Raw genomic sequence first — 20,891 nt, 5'->3', positions numbered from 1 at the left:
GTATTATTATTATTATTATTATTATTATTATTACTATTATTATATATTAAAAATAGATAAATTAGTCATTTATATATGAATGGGCAGTAATAATGTTATTTCCAGTGTCAGCTTGTCACAAAACAGTCTACATGACAGGTCTGAGTCTGTAATCGTTAAAAATCCCACACGGTTTAAGTAAAGGGTGAAATAGTCCAAAACATTTTTATATCACTATATTATCATTAACATGAATATTGTGAGCTTTAACTGCCCTCTAGTGGTAACATTCAGGAACTGCAACTACTACAACAAATCAAGTTACACATTAAAACATAGAGACACTTCTGGTAATAACTTTCAAAATAAATCAACGCAAATTAACGAAAAGATGGCTGGATGAATGGATGGATGGATTATGTCATTCTAACTTCATTTTGATGTCAGTTGTTGTCAAGAGGCCAGAGACTAAATGTACATTCTATATCGGATTATTTATCAATATCATTATTGTAATTATATAGTATTACCTGGCCCCACTGCTTCTTATTCCATATCTTAAAATGTTTCTATTACCTCTTTAGATACCTTAACCCTAATATAATAATATAACTTCAGATGTGTTTGTTTACCCCTTATCTTTCATAAGGTTAATTATTAAAGCAGTGTACGTGCTTTATTTTGAAAAGAAAAGCCGGATGTGCAGTTCTTACTTTGACTACAGAAGTTAGTCGATTAGCTTTACATCCTTCCTGGGCCGGAGCGCTGTATTTCCTTGATACAGACTTAGTACAAACTTCATAATACTTTTTAACTCTGTTTTGTGGTCTCTCATGTAGCATAAATGCCGAAAATTTCACCCGCAGCTCCGGGTTTCGTTGCCGTCTGCGTTCATTGGTGAGTCATAAAAAGTTTTATGTTTTCGTTTTATAAAATTGTCGCCCCTCCTTGTGATTATTATGGCAGCTGTACCGTTACTTTCCCCGCAGACTGACCCTGTTCTGCTGTGGTCTAAAAGTTTCATTTACTTCTCGAACAGTCGTCACAGTCCGTTTTATTTGCTGAAACAGAAGTAATTCTGTTAATGACACAGTGGTGAAAACAGCCGACTGTCACTCTTTGCAGTTACAGTGACATCCATGCTGAGTCGAGTTTTGCTTCCTGCTTTCAAAACTTCCTCTGCTGATGTGAAAGAAGCAGAAGGGAAGCTCCTGCCGTTTAATCCTGTGACTTCAGACACCGTGATTGAAGAATATGAGGGTTTAAAAATATATATATACTTGTTACTAATGGTACTAATAATGTTACTGTCACTATGGCGCTCTGCTTTTTATAATACTTCCTTAATTATTCATACAGACAAGGCAGCTTTAATTGAACACATTTCAACCCAGAGGCATTTCAAAGTGCTTTACATTGACGAAGAAAAACATCAGCATTACATTCAAAACAATGAGCAATAATATAGACAAGATAACAGATACAAGACCAAAAAAACAGATAAAAACATAAAGCAAAAAGAACATAACATATTTATTTTATTTAAACTTTATTTAACCAGGAAGTCCCTTGAGATAAAATCTCTTTTCAGAGGGAGAACCAAGACAGCATACCAGTTACAGTTCCAATAAAGGTAAATCAATACAGGACATGAAATACAATCATCAAATACACACGGAAAAGTCTAAGACCGCTTATGCTTGTGATCCTCAGGACGTTGTCTTTGTTGACCTTGTTGATGATGATTAACAAAAAGAAACGCACACAAAACGCCCTGTGCACTGCCTGTCGGCACCTGTGTCCGATAGCACTTGAAGCTGTTCGTTGGCACTGTTCCCTCCTGTCTTGATCGTTGCTTGTGTTGTATTAACTCTCAGATCGCTTTGGACAAAAGCGTCTGTTAGATGAAATTGTAACTTTGTAACATTATCTTCAGCTGTTCACAGGAAATAACAGATACTGATACTTTGTCTTTTCTAAGCTTGTTTTAAGAGATTATCATCGTTATTTTTTGGCAAAGAAAACAGACAAAGAACAATGACACCCAAGTGTCACAAAGTGGCTGATGGTTACAAGGACACGATCAAAAATTGAAAACAAGTCTTCACTGCATTATAAATGTCGTTGACAATGCCTACATTTTCTTTTTTGAGTCTTACTGTTAAGTTTCTGGAAAGCAGGGTAAAGGTGAGTTGGTTAGTTGGCCTGTATTTGTTGATTCATGCATGTCAAGTTCACCACAGAACATACATACACACTATGGCAGTATCGCCATGGCTTCCTGTGTCATAATAGGACTGTGTTTAAAATTGTTTTCTGCAGTTTAGAGCTGAAAGTATCGTTGGCAACTACTGGAAACTGAAATTTAGAATCGGATTAGTTTGTGTAATTTTTTCCTCTGCTCTGATTAACCTGCTGCCAAAGGAAGACGAGATGTAAACAGGATGACATCGTCAGAGTATCTGATTCTCTGTCCGTATCTCGTCCCCCTGAAGCTAGGCGATGGACGGGAAGCAGATCCAGGTGAGTGACGAAGAGCCCAAAGTCGTGCGAGAAGAGACCCGGAGGAGGAGGAGGAAGAAGGCCATCAGCTCGTCCTCCTGCTCGTCCATGGATCAGATCAGTGTGGAGTTCGTCCTGCCCACTGCGGCGCGGGGCGGGAGCAGCCCCGACACTCTGCAGATGGAGGTGGCTGGAAACTGGACGGTGGAACAGGTCTCCTGATTTATTGTCAACACTGGGGATCTATGACGCAACTCATAGTGGATTTAAATGAGCACAGTGTTGATTTGTTTATTTTATTGTCTCCCAGGTGAAAGCTCAGGTGTGGCTGAAGGCGGTGACTCTGAACCTCTGTCCTGACTTCTACCAGCGTTTATCTCCTGATCACTGCATCCTGCTCTACCAGAAGAAAGGCAACGTGTGTGAGATCTACGACAAGCACCAGGTCTTCCAAACGCTGGACTGCATCCGCTACTGGAGAGGTGCCAACCTGTGCCAAAATGTGCTGTCAGAAACACGTATTTGTTCTCTTGACGTTAAGATTTGTTTGTTGTGTTTTAAAGCCCTGAAGAAAGACGTGGGGCGGATCCAGATGGTTCCCCGCCCGCAGCCCTCAGACGAGTCCCTGCAGTACCAGCGATACCTCAACTACCTCATCGGCTACGACGTGACGGACGTCAGCAACGTGCACGACGATGAGCTGGAGTTCACACGCAGGAAGCTGCTGACGCCTCGACGCATCGAGCTGTCTGACCGAGACCCAAAACTGTACTCCATGGACCCCTGGGTGACCCGCAAGCCACTGCCTGAACACCTGCTCAGCAAGGTGTGTGTATACATAACAATTAATTCAGAATATTCCTCGCCTTTGAATTTGCAATAATGTCTGAGACTGATAGAAAACTTGAACATAATGGTTACTATTTAAGACCAAGTGTAACAGCAATGTTAGTGTCGATTTAGTTGAGGTCATGTGAGGAAGATTTCAGTAATCTGGTGTTGAAGTTTATTCCCTTCTTCCTTGAGAAAGATTCAAATCTCATCATGCAGTTCAAATACCCTAAATATCATGAGAGAAAATCCAGGCTGTTACTGGTCTTGCTTTGAGAAATGCATTTTCATATTTATTAAGGTTTTAATAACAGGGTCATATATTCAATAGCCACAACAGCTTGCTTTTGTTACAGTCCTCTCTTCCTATAAATTGTCACTAGTAATCATACAATCTCGGATCCCCTCAGATAAAGTCTGACGATGATATAGCCTCTGGGCACAACGGTGAGCATGCCGAGGCGTGTAGCCGGCGGTTAGCGATAAACGACTTCCAGTCAGAGACTTCCTTTTCCGCGTGCTGCCTTTCAAATTTCAACATCATGATGCAGATTAGCAAAAAGTCAAAATGAAGCTTTGTCAGGTCGGTCCTCAAGAGGAGAAGAAAACTACTTCGAAGGTCAAATCGATCATTTCTGATGCATTTGAGGAAGTCAGGAAATCTGACCGGCTTTCGTGACACGGCGTCAGGGAATTTATCTCAAGTAGAATTTTAGATCTAGAACAGATTGTTAGCAGTTAGCATGCAGACGTCTGTTTATAGAGATTAATAAGAAGCTAAATCGTTGTCAGATAGCCGCTGATGGGAGGAAAAATTATTTAAACATAGCACGTCAGATTAAATGTTATGTCAGAAATTACACAACAAACAGTTTAGGACAGAAGAGGCGCACAGAGCACAGACACAAAAACAAAAATAAAAACAGGTAAAAATACTTAAAAGTTTACACATAATAATTACTGGAGCTACAGAGGTTACTGACCTTGGTTGGTTCATTTATCACTTCTTTCAGGTCAGTAACAGTCACATCCTGGTGGTGATCCACATCGGCACAGTCAGCCAGACCATCAAGGTCTCCATCGATGACACTCCAGCACAGGTAGACTGATGAACATTACTACATTATGTTGAAGACCGACTGTTCTGTTGCTGTTGTTTTCTGACAGTTTTCCATCTTGTTCAGGTTTTGTCGAGCTTTTTCACCAAGACTGCGAACAAGAGAGTTTTGCTGGGCATTCCTGAAAACGGGTGTGAGGCCGACTTCGTGCTACGTGTGTGTGGAAGGTACAGTTAACTAGATTGAATTAGTTTAATTAATATTTTATGCTTTACAATTTGAATGTAATATTTTCTTTGTTCACACAGGGAGGAGTACCTGTACGGGGATAAACCGCTACAGAACTTCAACTGGATGCGTCAGTGTCTGAAGAACGGGGAGGAGATCCACCTGGTTCTGGAGAAGCCCCCTGATACTGACCTGGATATGGTCCAGAAGGAGGACTGGGCACAGGTGGATGACTGCACTGGAGTCGCAGGTAACCACTTAAATTAGGAGAACTGTGCTGTCATGTTTGTGTAGTTATGATGATGTATCAATATGTTTTGAATCTCTTCCTTACTTTTCTCTGTTAGGTACCCATGAGCAGTTGACCATTGACGAGAAGGACCATGAGCGAGTGTTCACCATCTCTATGTGGGACTGTAACAGGAAGTTCAGAGTGAAGGTTCTGGGTATCGACATCCCATCCCTCCCCAAGATCCCAGACTTTATCGTTTTCATAGAGGCCAGTATCTTCCACGGACAGCAGCTTCTGGCTCAGGTAATCCAGAGTGTTGCATACTTAAGGAAACAAGCTCCCTTTGACTGTTTCACAACAAAAGTCTCGGCTTGTTCAAGCCTTTATGTTTGAAGCAGCAGCAGTAGAAAATGTTCAAAACAACCATCTCAGTTGTTTTGTTTTGTAACCAGCAATTCAGCTGATTTCAAAACCCCTTATTTTGCTCACAGACACATAAACACAGACAGTATGTTTTGGGCTGCAGAAATAACAGTGACCCTGCCTTTGCTCTCTCAGGAGAGGACGTCGTCTAAAACCTTCAATGAAGAAGTGCTGTGGAACTGCTGGCTGGAGTTTAACATCAAGATCAAGGACCTGCCTAAAGGAGCGCGCCTCAACCTCCAGGTAAATGTTTCATTTACATTTTACAGTGATTAGCTGAAACTATGAAAGAACGCCATCTTCAGCTCAACCTATCCAAGACTGAGCTCCTTGTCATCCCAGCCAGTCCCTCTATGCAACCACAGATCAATACCACCTTTAAGAAGAAGCTAAAGACCCAGCTCTTTATGAACACCTCTGACCTTAATGCAATTGAGGCTATTGATGATGATGACATTGAGGATGGTATTGATGCTGATTAGACTATTCATGATGATGATGAAGACTATATAGACCTTGTTTATGTTGTTGATGATACAAACAAAATAGCACCCTGTGCACTGCCTGTTGGCACCAGTGTCTGATCACACTTGAAGCTGTTTGTTAGCACTTTGTTCTGACTTTGTTCCCTCCTGTTGATCGTTGCTTGTGTTGTATTAACTCTCAGATGTACGTCGCTTTGGACAAAAGCGTCTGCTAAATGAAATTGTAGCACTGCAACTATTGAGTTCCTACATGCTCTGATGAATATCTGCTCTGTTCCTCCCTCCCAGGTGGTCTGTGGGAAGCAGCCCCAGACGCCAAACTCCAAAGGAGGCTCTGCCTATCAGGATAATACAGCAGGAACAGGCAGCCATGATGGTAAGGGCTACTAACATTTGGTGGGATAACATAGACTGTATATAAGAAGTGGATTATTGGCTTTTGAACTTCTGATTTGAAGCCTAGAATTTAGCATATTAGCTGTCGCTATGTAAGTTAGTTTTTTGTGGAGCCAGAAGACATCATATTTGGACGACAGATGGGAAATCCATTGCTACATCTCCATTGTAGTTGCCTGGTTGCTTTGCCCCAAAGCATTACCTGCTATAGCATATATTTTACTCTAAATGGAACCCTAATTTTGCCTAAGTAGACTTAAGACTTAAACTAATTAAGACCACACATTTTCAGGTAATAAATGAACTGAGTTGTTGGCTCATATCTCATCTGCTTCCATACAGTCAGACTAATTTTGCAACCAGTAGAGTTGCCCCATACTGGTCATTAGAAAGAATGCAGGTTTAATTAGCTTCACCTTTGAACCCAAGACACTCCTTATATACAGTTTATGTTGTCTCATGTATCATTATGACAGTCGAGCTTACATCCCTCTGTCTCCTCATGTTCCAGGAAAGACCAAGAATCGCCTCCTGTACTACGTCAACCTGCTGCTCATCGACCACCGCTCTCTGCTCCGCCAGGGCGAGTTCATCCTCCACATGTGGAAAATGCCGGAGAAAAGTGACGAAAGCAGCAGCAGCATCAACGCAGACAAACTCACCTCGGCCACCAACCCGGACAAGGCCTCCAGCATGGCCATCGCCATTTTACTGGACAAGTACTGCTACCCCGTGGTGCTGCCCAAGAGTCGGGACGTGGGCCGGGATATCGGGAGCGAGGAGGCAGAGGGAGGGGAGCGAGGTCAGCGAGAGATGCCTAACCACCTGAAGAAGCAGTTTGGGGCTATCGTGGCTACTGACCCCCTGCATCCGCTCAGTCCTGAGGACAAAGAGCTGCTGTGGCACTTCAGGCATGAGTGTATGCGCGACCCCAGGTACTTTATTTCTCTTATTATATTTGACATTGTTTGTTTTCTGTAATTGCTGGATATTTAATGTAATAACAAATCTGTCTTTCTGCCTTCAGGGCCTACCCGAAGCTTCTGGGCTCAGTCAGGTGGGGGAAACAGGAAGACGTTTTGGCAGCGCACCGTCTGTTGGAGCGCAGCAATGCGTGGGACAGCAGGTAAAACATTGTTAAACTGCCACAACATCGACCTGTCCTCAGTGGTATCTGTGTCCACTCACCTGTCTGCATGTTGTTCCTGTTCAGTGGTCTGGATGTCGGTCTGGCCATGCAGCTGCTGGACTGTCACTACTCAGATGCTCAGGTTCGCTCAATGGCTGTCAGGAAGCTGGAGACTCTGGAGGATGATGATGTGCTCAGATACCTTCTGCAGCTCGTACAGGTGTGTCTTTTTTTATTCTTTTATTTCTCTTTTTCTGCTTACATGTTTAAGGTGACAGACAAAGCAGTACCAGCCGTGGAAAGTGCACTACTTATGTTACATTTGGAGCTACTTGAATTTCCGTTTCTTTACTTTTAGAGGGCTCGTTACTTCTTCCAAATCTGACAAATTGTCTGGTGATGAAAAACATACAGAACCTAATTCATATTCTCCCAAGGATGTTTTAGCTCCTCTAATAAAAGAAACTTGGATGTGACAGTAACAGAACACACATCACCACCTCACAGTAATTATAGTAATTAAAGTATCATTATAACAGCACACACTGATGATTCTTTGTGCTATATTTGGCTAACAGAACTGAAATATGACCCTGAGACCGACAAAGCTCTGCTGCTGCTCCTGATTCACAGTGACACAATTTCACAAGCGAGTGGAAAGAGGCGGCTCGGCGGACACACACTGCGTGTTTGTCTGAGGTGCTTCTCTTGACACTGTGGTCAGTTTTGCATGAGCTACATGAGATGTGAGCGCAAGGCCAACAAAGAGCCCTCTGGTCTGATAGGAAAATGAGTCTAACCTGTAGAGTACACTGATGCCTCTGTATAATCTGAACTGTAGTTATATGTGGAGGGTTACTTTCCACAATGTATTCTAAGATATGCATGTAAAGAATGTGTATGACTGTTTTAAAGAGTGATTTAGATTCTCTCGCAAAAAATCATAGTGAGTAACTGAATCTAATGTTTAATCTTATTAGATGTTTATTTGAAGCAAAGCCGCGATAAGTGCAGTTTTAAAGCCTCAAGTTTGGCATTTTGGCGGCCATCTTGGCTTTTTGGAGCTAGACGTGATCATATTCTTGTAAGAGGATAAACTAGCGGACGTGCAGTGACATGTTATTGTTTCTCAGATCAGGTGATCAAACTATTATGGGAATTATTTGGATTCTATTTTGAGCCCGAACCACACTGCTGCTTGCTCCTGTTAACTTTTGAATATGAGCCCTATGTGAGCACAGTGAGCTGCTTGTTTTCCCTGCATTTAATTTACTGCTGCAGACCAGTTTAGGCCTCATCACACTGTAACCTCTGAACTCAGTCTGTTAAAGGTGAAGTTTTTATTCTGTAACTGTTTTGTGTCCATGACGCCTTGACACATTTTGCATGCAATTCCTGCCTCTTACAACATTTACAAAGCTGTTGAGGCTTTGTTCACATCAATTTTAAGTCCCCACACATTGTTCTTCAGCACCACTACTTGGTCCAAAAAACACAGCATGTTATTTAAATAAGAATTAACAAAATACCACATTTCACATCTCTTATTCTTTTTTAAGGAAACCAGCTTGTTCACATTTGGTCTGGAGTGTACGCAGATGGGTTTTTGAATGGGTTTCACCTGAAATGGAATCTGTTTTTTTTGTATGTTTGGGTGAACAGGTTAAAAAACAATGTGTTTGCATGTCTTCACACCTGAAAATCCTGTCACTTCAGATGCTTTTATCTGAGATAATCTACATTGCATGCTGCATGTGTGTGTGTCTCCTGCAGGCGGTCAAGTTTGAGCCGTACCATGACAGCGCCCTGGTCAGGTTCCTGCTGAAGAGAGCTCTGAGGGTGAGCAGAACTTGTCTGTTTCTCAACCTGTCTTACAATGTCTGCTGAGAGTAATAGTTATGATAGGTTATTATCATGTTTCTATTTAGTCTGGTGACCTGAAGGTGGCTGCAGAAATACTGTGTGCATAATAGTTAAAGTTCATTAATGCCAGTTCTTTTCTTAATTATTGTTTTCTCTCCGCAGAGTAAGCGCATCGGTCACTTTCTCTTCTGGTTCCTGCGCAGTGAGATCGTACAGTCCATGCATTACCAGCAGAGGTATGCTGTCCTGCTGGAGGCCTACCTGCGGGGCTGTGGTGAAGATATGCTGCAGGACTTCAGGAAACAGGTGAGCAATAAGTGTGGCTCCATACAAAAATGTTGCCTGTAGGTGTCCTTTAGTCAGCTTCTCGGTCAGACTCCCAGTCTGTCTGCTAACCCACTCCCTCAGTAACTGACACAATGAGGTGATGCTCTCCAGGTGGAGATGACTGAGGCTCTGCAGAAAGTCACCCGTGAGATGAAGGCAACATCTGCTGACAAATACGACGTTACTGCACAAGGTGAGACGGAAGACTTAAACTTTTAAGCTGCTTTGCAGTTCTCTAATGTGATGCCATGCTAAAATTGTATCCTTGTTAGTTTTAAGGCAAGACCTCTTTCTGTAATATGTACATGATATTAATTAGCAAATTTATTGAGACAAAAAACACTTCACAAGGAGAAATTCCTGGAAAAAGCCACTGTCAGTCAAAGCTGGTGTTCTCTGTAATCGATAGAAGCAATACTATTTGAAATTAGCGTCATAGCTGTGGAGAGAGTTGTACAAATAGCTTGTGGTTTCGCCCATTCTACATTCCTACAACACCCAGCGTGCATTGCGCCCCTCCCTCTGAAAAGAGCGGCCCAGCGAGAGACGCTGGAGTGAAATACTACCGTTTCACTGCAGGCGATGGCTCAGAGCGGTACAGAATCTGAAACATGACAAGAATATACCAGTGGATCGTCTAAAAATCTTCAGGTCTGCGGTCTACATTTCAAAATTGACGATTTTGAACAAGACATGACATTGGAGGCAGGTGTCCTAGATTGAGGAAGTGTAATTTAGCTCACTGGCCTCCAACAGATGACGCATTTTATGTAGTCTGGCGGAGGTTTTCCAGGGCCCACTGAAGAAGCTGATAGCGCCCTCCAAAGGCACAGAGCCAAATAGCATGTTTTCTCTACCATAATGGCATTAGCTCCCCATAATAGCATGATAGCACTGAGGTTTAAAATCAGCGAACTGGCCCTTTAAAATTTCACGTGAAATTTTGCGCTAATTTGAACTACTAAAGCTGCAGTTGCAACATTTCACCAACCACTTTGGAAGTGGACACTTGAAAAGACACACTATAAAAACAAAAACAGCAGTGTGTGGAATTAATTTCTTCATTCTGTTATTCTTCTAGTAAAATATGTCTAACTTGGACCTAGCACTGTCGCCGCACAGCTAGAAGCTGCTAGTTCGAATCCCAATTCAGACGAAGTGGGCCTGTCTGTGTGGAGTTTGCATGTTCTCCCCGTGCATGTGTGTGTTCCCTCCCGGTACTTCGGCCTCCTCCCACAGTCGAAAGACATCTCGTTAGGTTCATTGGTGACTCTGAAGTGCCGGTAGATGTGAGTGCGAGCGTAAAAGGTTGTCTGTCTCTATGTTTCAGCTCCAACCCTCCGCAACCCCGCACAGGATAAGCAGTATAGATAATGACTCGATGGATGGATGTCTTGTTTGTAACTTGTGAAACTACAGCTGATTGTGTGTGTTGTGTTCTTGTCAGTGGTGTTTCAGTTGCGTCAGAAGCTGGAGACTCTGCAGTCGTCTGGTCTGCCGGAGAGTTTCAGAGTCCCCTATGATCCTGGACTCAGAGCCGGAGCCCTTATTGTGAGCGACGCAACGCATACACACTCATACCCATGTTTCTGCAAGTAGTAAACCAAATACAATAAATACATACACACAATTTTTTTATGTGAAAAAACACAAACAAAAAGTGGATGTGTCCGTCCAGATCGAGCAGTGTAAAGTGATGGCGTCTAAGAAGAAGCCGCTGTGGCTGCAGTTTAAAAGGGCCGACCCCACCACTCTGTCCAAAGACCCCATCGGCATCATCTTCAAAGACGGAGATGACCTCAGACAGGATATGCTCATCCTGCAGGTGAGTGGTGCTGTAGTCTCTTACGCAGAGGTTACATTGAAAACAGATTCTTTACACTGAGCTTCCTCTTTAGATTCTGCTGATCATGGAGTCGATCTGGGAGACTGAATCTCTGGATCTCTGTCTGTTACCGTACGGCTGCATCTCCACTGGAAACAGAATAGGTCAGTTATTTACCAATGAGCTGTACATTACAGCCTCTCTGTGATGTTTACCTCCTCCTCGCTCTGTCTTTATTGTTGCATCACTTGTAGGTATGATTGAGATTGTGAAGGACGCCACCACCATCGCCAACATCCAGCAGAGTGTTGTGGGAAGCACCGGAGCCTTTAAAGATGAAATCCTTTACCAGTGGCTGCGGGACAAGTGTGTCAGCGAGGAAAAGGTACACACACACAGCCAGCTCAGTGTCATGACAAACACAGAACATGCAAATCATTATTATAAGGAACTTATGAAGGTTCCATTCATCCATCCATCCAGTTATAAAATACCTAGCACTAAATACACCTTTGTTATTATTTCTATAAGTAGAAAACTGGTGTAAATAACAGACATGTAATACATTATATTACATATGACAGAAGGTCTCCTGCAGCTGCTTTGTTTATCAAATGTGGGGGCCGTAACAGCGAGACAGGCAGGAAGGAAGTAACCCTCGGGTGTTTTCCTGTTGTCACAACAATCACACAAACACACACTTATTTTAGCACTGGCACCTGCCCCCCTCAGTGTCTATAAACACTTTTTTATCTTCCTCCTGTTTTAAAGATTCTGCGTTGCAAGACTTTGTGCTGGATCTTACATCCAGTGCAAACAGAAGCACAGCCAGCTGTCATTGCAAGTTTCCGACCAATGCAATTGTCTTTTTCAGACTTTGTGCCTACATTGTCGTTCCATTTTGTGCAGTCATGAGGTGTAAGATGAGGAGTTGTCAGGTGCTTTGGTGGTGCATTTAATTAATAGTTGTGTCATGAACACACCTGTTATTATTTAATGCTTGGGTATACTATTTTTTGTGACATTACTTAAAATAATTTTTATATAATACAGCAGCAATTGGTGTAAATCAAATTCTTTGTAAATGTAGTCGTGTTCTTTTTCAATCTCTTCCAAACAACTGGGGAAAACAGAGGCGTAGTCGAACGCTGTGGTGATGGTGCAATTTATTTTGCCGGCCTCCCAGGGTGCAGTGAAATGATTAACAAAAATCTGAGAAATACTATATAAAAAAATGTACATAAAAAGATAAGAGTTCCACTTAAACTCAGTTGTCTCCGAAAGAACACGAAAAATACAAGCAATGCAGTTGATTTTTTTATTAGTTACCTCCTCTGTAACAAACTCTAGACTGACTTCTAAGGCCCGAGGCAGCACCTTATATACCTGAAGCCCCTCCCACTGGGCATTATTAATAACATATTATTTTACATGAAACATATTTTCTTATTAGGCTATTTAAAGTGCCATGAGCTTTTAAACTTTTAAGTTTAATCTCAAAGATCTCAGTTTCGTTCTCTTTGGCAGCACCTATGGAGATAAACGGTAATTGCGGCAGCACACTTCCCAGATATCCAGACAGTGTTGCATGTGTGACGTCCACGGTTGGCTCCGGTTGTAACTCTTGATTTTCCTCGCTGACGGTCGCTTTCCTTTTTAGACTGTTTGCCTTCACCTCAACGTCGAATTTGTTTCTTTTTCTTTGGATTTTAACTTATTTTTGAAGTTGTATCTGTAGTCATCCATCTTTTCTTTGTTTGTTCAGCCATAGTAGATTACTGTTTACTCGCAGCACTTGCAGAGAGCAGAAAAGCAGCCGCTTAGCTCCACCTACCCTCTCTGGCAGACCAACCACTGCTGGCTGATGGAAAACGCGTCACTAACTGGGCGCCGCTTGTGATTTTTTCTGCAAAAGTCACACCAGACACCCAACCTGTAATACTGCAAATGCTTTCATCAGTGGGCCATAGGCTCAATCACCATTGTGTTACCTCATTCGGCGATAGACAGTGACTTAACAGACATCTATTTACATGAAAATCTTTGAGATTATCACTTTAAGACATTTCTGATATGACTAAACTTTTTAATAACCATTTTAGTCAAACCAAAACAACATATTTGATGGCTATATAGATCATATGCTGTGATTATGAACACGCAGCCTATCCGGCTATTTAATATCCGGTAAATGGTTTTGCTCTTTCACTAAACCTGCCGACTGGACATGGTGACGTGAAGATGCAGCGCACCTTGAGATGACCTAAAGCTGTGTAAATGTATGCATCGGTTAAAAATAGGACATCCCAGTGTGCACCCATGATCGCTCGGCAACGGAGACGGGAAGAAGGATAACTTTTACAGGCTTGTGTTTCTCCTTGTAGTTCCAGCAGGCTGTGGAGAGGTTTCTGTATTCCTGTGGTGGCTACTGTGTGGCTACCTACGTCCTGGGTATTGGAGATCGCCACAATGACAACATCATGATCACTGAATCTGGTAAAGCTTATGTCTTGATTTATATCTCACTTCTATGTACTATGTACAATAGAGACACTGAAGACTGATCTCCTTTGTGTTTGTGCAGGGAACCTCTTCCACATCGACTTCGGCCACATCCTGGGGAATTACAAGAGTTTCATGGGAATCAGTAAGGAGTGGGTTCCCTTCGTGCTCACGCCAGACTTCCTGTACGTTATGGGAACGTCAGGAAAGAAGAGTAGCCCCCACTTCCAGAAATTCCAGGTGCAGAAACTGGGATTTCTTATTGTGAACACACTATATATGCTGCACCTCAGGGGGGTATTTATTTGTCTGAACGATCACTATTCATGTCTCATACATCCTGTGTGTCTGTCTCAGGACGTGTGTGTGAAGGCTTACCTCGCTCTGAGGCACCACACCAACCTGCTCATCATTCTCTTCTCCATGATGCTGATGACTGGTAAGACTTCCTTTCAAGTTTTTATGTGTTTTCTGTCCTTTAATAGAAGAATAGAATAATTTTGATGCTAGATTGATGATTGCTTGGTACTGTAAGATGCTCACACTTGTGTCTCTTGTGTTTCCCCAGGCATGCCCCAGCTGACCAGTAAGGAGGATATCGAGTACATCCGTGAGGCGCTGACTGTCGGCCGCAGCGAGGACGAGGCACAGCGCCACCTGCTGGACCAGATTGAGATATGCAGGGAAAAAGGCTGGATGGTGCAGATCAACTGGTTTGTCCACCTGGTGCTGGGGATCAAACAGGGTGTGGAGAAGAGGTCCACTTAGGACCTGGGAAAGTTGAAGTATCCAACTTTATCCTCTGAGATTTTTTCTTTCAGAAATTTCTGCTTTTTATATGTAAATAAGAGAAAGTCTGGTGTTTTAGACTAAGAGTTATCTCAAATATAAAGACGTTTCAGTGAAGAAACAAGAGCGTAGATGAGGAGCCGAGTGAGGGGAGTTTAAACCAATCATTTTAATCGACTCTATTTTTGAAGCAGACATCTGGAGTGATTGAAAAAGAGAAAATGTATAAATTAATACAAATGATTAGGATTTGAAACCTGCCGCACCAGATGTAGCACAAAGACTTCCACGGGAGCGACTGTTTCCATTACTCTGCTTTGACCAAGTCTAACATCCAACCAATCTCCAAATAGCATGTAAAGAAGATACCTCTCATATAGATGCAAATGTTCTCAATCTTCTTTACCAAATAAAACAGAAAAGATGCTTTTAATTAAAAGGAGAGGTTTAAGCAAACCCAGAGTGGAGACCATGTGTCCAAAGATAAGGAAGTGGATCTCTACACCCACTTTTTTGTCCTTGTGTAAAGTGTACCTACTTCCTGTTTCAAGCTGCCTAATTCAGATGATTTCCTGCTGGGGAAATCCCTCACACTTCCTCTTTATTGTTTGGATTTTGATACATGGTACATGTCACACTGGTTTTTACATTCATACATAAAGCTGATATTAATGACAAGTTCAATGTTACAGTTTTATTCTTAATTTTAATAGCAGTCTTTTTATTTGCACTAATACTTCTTACATGTCTTAAAAAACCTGATTCAAAATGTCGTAACTACATGCTGCACATATGTGGCGTTGTAATGCTACGGTGGCCTGTTGGTGACACTGCTGGTCAGTGCTGCAGTCGCTTCTTAAAGAATGTTGGAACACATAAGTCTAAGTCTATTTTGTCTAATACCAAATATATAATATTTCTACGCATGATCACTGTATTTTATAATCTGAAAAGTAAACACACACACAAGCCAACTTTGACTGAAATAAATGAGAACATAATTCAGATAGTTCAGAAGTTTTGCTCAAAATGAATCCTGACAAAAATATGAGACTGACGCAAGCTAGCATTTTTTTAGTCGTAAATAAGAAGTTCTAAATGAAAGCTACAATAAGCACAAACTGATCAGTATTTTTTTTTTTTTAAAAGCTTCAATAAAAAGAGGTGGGAAAGATCTTAACCTTCCCTTTTTCTAATAAAGCCTTTAGTGACTGTAAATGTTTTTGATTATTGATTATCTAAAGATAAAAAATAACTGGAACCCATGAGCTTTCTGTGTTATGATATCAAACTATTAAAATGATGCAATAACTGTTTTCTTTTTCTTTTTTTACAAGTCAGATTTACTGTTTGTTACTACCGTCTTTCACGTCTTCTATCTTTACATGCTTCTCTTTAAAAGTCCTAATATCAGAAGTTTTTTTTCTCTTCCTGACATCAGTTGTGGTAACCGACTTTAGCCACACGATGGTGCAACACCACAACCCTGATCCCAGAGTTACAATTCTCATGACTTGAAACAGAAAGAGCATCCTCATTGTTACTTCCTGTCTCCTCCAATATCCCATATCATGTCTTCTTCCTGCTCCTCTTGCTTTCATTCTTTGTACGCTCTGTCTCAGCAGATGAGTGGGTGCGAGAAGAAGAATAAGTCTTTCATGTTACTGTATTGTGTGTCAGAAAACTGCTTTGTTTGATTGGATGTTCAGGATCTATAGGTCTAAATGGATTACAAAGATAAACCTCCTCATTCCCCCCTCAGCTTTAAGGCCTAAGCGTTTAGCCTGCCCATGCAGGCTCAGTATGTACGCTTTTCCAGGAAATTATGAATGGATTACAAAACCTTCATTCCCTGTTTTCCTTGAGCATTCTGATTGCTGTTGATGGATTTCTTTATGTTTTTATGTATCGTGCCTCTGAGTGCCAACTAAACATAAAAAACGTATAGTATGTTTAGTCCGAAAACACCAAGAAAAGCAGCCTTATTTTCAGTCCACAGATGAAATTACACGGCAGGATTTGAATTTGCTTCACTGACTCATTGGTTTTGCAAGCTGCACAGGTTTTTAAATAGAAGGAAATAACAAGAAACATGTAAAAATAACACATAAATGAGGGTATGAATAAATAAAAGGTTCTATTTTGAGAAGTATCACAGCAGTTTAAAGCCTCAGTCAGCTTAAATCCATCATAATTAAAACACTTCTCCGGTAACCATCATTTACAGCAATATTCTGGCTTTCTTTCCAAGGTTGTACATTAGAATGCATCAGTGTACATTAGTGATTATTAAACCGTTATCATACACTCAAAGTTTAACATTTCAAATCAAGTTTTTTACATTATTCCCTGAGAAAAATAGAAAGGAAAGAGTTGGGCATGGAGGGTGCTGCAGCTCCCCCTGCTGGGATGTAGGAGATAAAGGCTGAAGAGTTTTATAAACAATAATTAATTACTTTCACTACATACCAAATCAAAGTACATTTCAGCTTTAAACAACTATTTAAATACCCTTATTAAACTGTTCCTCATTCATATAAGTTCTGGGGCAACTGAATGCTGGACTACGACATTGACCATTAGGAACAGTAGCCCTAGCCTGCAGAGTGTGGTATATTCAATTACACCTAGATCCAACCCAGTAATCTGATTGGATAAGAGGCATTCCGTGTGGAGCACAACGTCACCGGGACTTTTCACTGTGTGTATCACTCCGCCTTCGCCAGATGTTCTGAATGCTGTTAATTACACTACATTGATCAAGCTGGTCTGAATCACACAGCAGACTCTTACTTCACTGGTTGACGTTGAATTAAAACATACAAATAATTGTACATCATACGAAGTAGCTGCTCTGTAACTTGGCACAATGTAGCAAGAGTGCAGGAGAATGTTTGGGTTGCTTGGCAACAAAAGTGCAGTTTCAGTTAAGTTGTGGAACTCGTTGAGTTAGTGGTGGAAAAAAAATCTGTTACTTTTTTCTACCCTTTGCTGCTTATCTAACTGGTAATCATAATCACAACAGCACTGTGATTATCTTCGGTAATCGCTGCCTTGTGCCTACGACCGAATTACAGCAGTGCTGATATTCAGTATAACAGCACTCCCTCTCATGTAATAGTGCGTACATACATTTGACCTGAGTATACTGTGATATGATTGGACAAATTTAATCGGAGCAGGTTGATATTATTTAATAATTCTGGGTTTGTGGGTTTGTGGAGACGGGGTTGTTCATTATATTGTATGAACTGACATGACCATGTTATTTTAGGCTGGTGACACTTTGACAAGCATGTAGGTTAGTTAGCTAGCTTGTAATGGTTAACAACAGTCAGAGAGTGGCTCAAAATAGAAGTCCATTTGTATTTTTTAAGCCTCCTGATTCCATAACAGGAAAAAAAGTGTTTTATTGGAATCTGTAAGATACAAAGTTTAGTGCCGCTGAGCTAAATTAATGTCAGAGAAAGGCTGTCATGGTTCCCGATTTGTACGTCTACACTGAGAATAAGTGAATCATGTTGGAGATGGAGTTACAACACACGCTCTGTGACTTACAGCTGGTAGCAAAAATAAGTGTTCATTCAAACGTTTGTTTAAGCCTTGAAAATCATTGAGGTTTCTCTCATTTGCATTGATGTCGAGATACAGAAAATGGCACAATAAAAACAACCAAAAACACAATACTTGATAAAAAACATTTGCAAGCTGAAGTGAAGTGGTCTGAGATCATCGCCTTGTCCGAGGAAAATTTGAGAGTGTCAATGAGAGTGTGTTGTAAGTAATTCCACATGTTTGAAGCACAGAAACTCAACACTGTACCTTTAAACTGTACTGAAAAATGAGACATAACAGGCATGCATTCATGCTTGGATTTTATAATAATGTTTACATTCCTTTTATTTGATGTGGTTTATGACATTACATAATTCATTTTCATTATCTTCCCCCGGGATTTTATTTCTGTCAGCATGGAAAAGCTTCTGGAAAAACATTTAGACCACAATGTGATTGGTACACAATATTCATTTGTATGCTTTTGAAGCTGCATAACTGGATATCTTGCTGAAACAAATGAGTATTTCCGGTCATTGATCTGTAACTATGATTTTAATACATACATTACAATGTCTGAAAATGCTGTTTTTCTTGGTTTAATACAAATACACTCTTGCAGGACATATTCTGTCTTTTGAAATAGTGACTGACTACCTTCTATTTTCTCACCATGCGCTGCAGCTCTTCTTGAATCGCGTCCTCGGCTCTGACAGGTGTGTGCGGTTGGTGTGGGAGGAAACTGGAAGAAGCTGGAGCAAACTGGAGCATCGAGAATCGATTCGCTCTCTTTCTCTATTAACTCTGGTTTCTCTCCAGGAAGACATGAACCAGATCAGACGACGGGGGAAATCACTCTGCGTGTGCGTGTGTGTATGTGTGCTCATATGTACCCTAGGCTGGAATCTGTGTGTTCATGTACTTTTGTCAAATTGAGTTTTAGATCTTCAGGGTGGCGGCTTTTAACCTGCCATCACTTCTCCAGAGGGTTATTTTCGGGTCAGGACTCAGGTTGAGGTTAATTAGTACATATGAAGGTAACAGCTCAGATGATGTGTAGAGTTTAAGGTTAGGAGCTGGAGAAAGCATGTAGTCGTTGAACGTCCTCACAAGGGCTGAGTACATGTGTGCACATGCATACTCCATTGTGTAAATGTAGATTCTGATATGCATGTATATGATTACCGAGTGTGGGTGTCATGCACTTCTATTTATGGCGGCTTCCTTTAAGTGGCTTGAAGAACATAAACACAGATTTAATGCTTCCCCTTTGATTCCAGTGTGTTGGTGTGACCTGTGAAGCTGCTGCAGCTGCCTCCATTCATGCTTGTCATCTTTACGTCAGTGCAGCTTATCATTTTTTCTTTAATGTTAGCAGTGAAAGAAATCTGGCGTCTTTTACAAGACGCTAGTTAGGAAGCTAAGTGCTTATCAAATACATACAGTTCCTACAAGCACCATAGCATGGTTAGCCGAACGCTGGGTTCAGTCTGCACAATATTTGTGTCTGCTATGATGGTCATCGTGTCAGCTTAGGCAACTACAGATATAAATTCTTGCCATGACAGACTACACGTTGGTCCCATCCTTTACATTGTGTGTGATGTCATGGGGATGCTAGGTGCTAGGACCAACTCCTCTCCTCTGTTTCACAGTTCTAAATTCCTAAAAGCTAGTCTTTCTGAGTGGGTGTTGCTCTCAACTATGACCTAATACACATGATATAATGATATATTATCGTTGTCAATGCCCGTTCATGCTTCCATAGAAGATTCCAAAACAGTTTTCCTACTATGCAGAGTAATGATGCTTTCAGAATGTGAAGCAAATTTGACTCTCTAATTTAATCATTCACATTTACCTCATTTTAAGTGCTCGGCTGAACTGTGTTTTTAGCTAACAACTGCCCAGGTGTTATTAGCTGTGCATCCTCTGAAGGATGTATTTGAAGGCAAATTGCGTCACAGCGATGTGTCAAAGACTGTCCCATTTCGAAGGCTCCTTCAGATGCCGCCGCCAAATGCGTCCTCCTGTTCCCGGGTCGCAAAGGATCCATCTGGTGCATCCCGAGATTTATTGTGTGTCATTCCAAAGAGATAGCTGATCTTACGTGGCCGAGGCTACGAATGACTCATCCTCCATAGACGGCATCCTTCGAAGCATTGCTTAACACCTTGACAGTATTGCTATTTAAACCTGGCACACGTGTCGATTATGCCCAATTTGAATCCTAATTTGGTTGCTCCAACTATGATTGGAAATGGATGATTTTGTTGTTGTTGCTGTTGTTTGAGCAGTTCGAAAGTCCTTCTTCTCTCGTGGCTGCTGTCAAAAGATCCTTTATAAGCTTTAGTGAGCGTGTTAGTGTTTAATTGGAGTAGTATTTTACATGTTGTGGCTAAAACTGTAGTCCTGACTAAGACGCCTGATGCTGCTGTGATAGAATTTCTTCATGTTGTTGGTTGTGTTGTTTCAGCATTATTAGAATTGCTAATGGACAAAACCAACCAGTGTTTTAATGTCACTGCGATTTCCATTCATGTGATCCATTCAGTGTGAGCGCATACGTAGCAGGTTCATTAAAACATGACGAGTTAAAACGAGGTACAAAATTAATTTAACAAACGTACAGTGGGATACGGGATCTTAATGGGACGTTATGTGCTGGGCTATTTTTTGGCTCTGAGGAGTTGCCAGGCAACCAGCGGTGAATCCAGGAAATTGCTGCTTCCAGCCAGCCCCATAAAATGACAATTTGTCATTTTTA

General features: G+C 41.4%; 1 protein-coding gene across 1 annotated transcript; it reads left to right on the top strand.

Annotated features, from left to right (window-relative positions):
- Positions 1-758: 758 nt before the first annotated feature.
- pik3cg (phosphatidylinositol-4,5-bisphosphate 3-kinase, catalytic subunit gamma) lies at positions 759-15,881 on the top strand. The gene is made up of 24 exons (XM_069671476.1): positions 759-876; positions 2,475-2,694; positions 2,792-2,963; positions 3,045-3,307; positions 4,326-4,412; positions 4,497-4,597; positions 4,679-4,848; positions 4,946-5,133; positions 5,389-5,496; positions 6,027-6,114; positions 6,646-7,069; positions 7,162-7,260; positions 7,348-7,483; positions 9,037-9,102; positions 9,289-9,432; positions 9,565-9,646; positions 10,901-11,004; positions 11,132-11,278; positions 11,352-11,442; positions 11,533-11,663; positions 13,663-13,774; positions 13,863-14,020; positions 14,138-14,219; positions 14,349-15,881. Exons 2-24 carry the CDS (start codon positions 2,482-2,484, stop codon positions 14,546-14,548), a joined length of 3,366 nt encoding a protein of 1,121 aa, XP_069527577.1. The 5' UTR covers positions 759-876; positions 2,475-2,481; the 3' UTR covers positions 14,549-15,881.
- The last annotated feature ends 5,010 nt before the right edge of the window (positions 15,882-20,891 follow it).

Source organism: Semicossyphus pulcher, unplaced genomic scaffold (assembly GCF_022749685.1).
Source record: "Semicossyphus pulcher isolate SPU_LCO1_2020_fin unplaced genomic scaffold, fSemPul1.0.p SCAF_20, whole genome shotgun sequence".
NCBI lineage: Eukaryota > Metazoa > Chordata > Actinopteri > Labriformes > Labridae > Semicossyphus > Semicossyphus pulcher.
Note: the sequence above shows the minus strand (reverse complement) of the source record. Positions and strands in the feature narration are given on the sequence as shown.

Excerpts from the sequence above, each read along its gene's own strand:
- pik3cg (XM_069671476.1), top strand. The coding sequence starts at position 2,482 with ATGGACGGGAAGCAGATCCAGGTGAGTGACGAAGAGCCCAAAGTCGTG. Across the intron at positions 9,647-10,900 it reads ATACGACGTTACTGCACAAG|TGGTGTTTCAGTTGCGTCAG; the intron begins GTGAGACGGAAG and ends TGTTCTTGTCAG. Across the intron at positions 11,279-11,351 it reads AGGATATGCTCATCCTGCAG|ATTCTGCTGATCATGGAGTC; the intron begins GTGAGTGGTGCT and ends CTTCCTCTTTAG.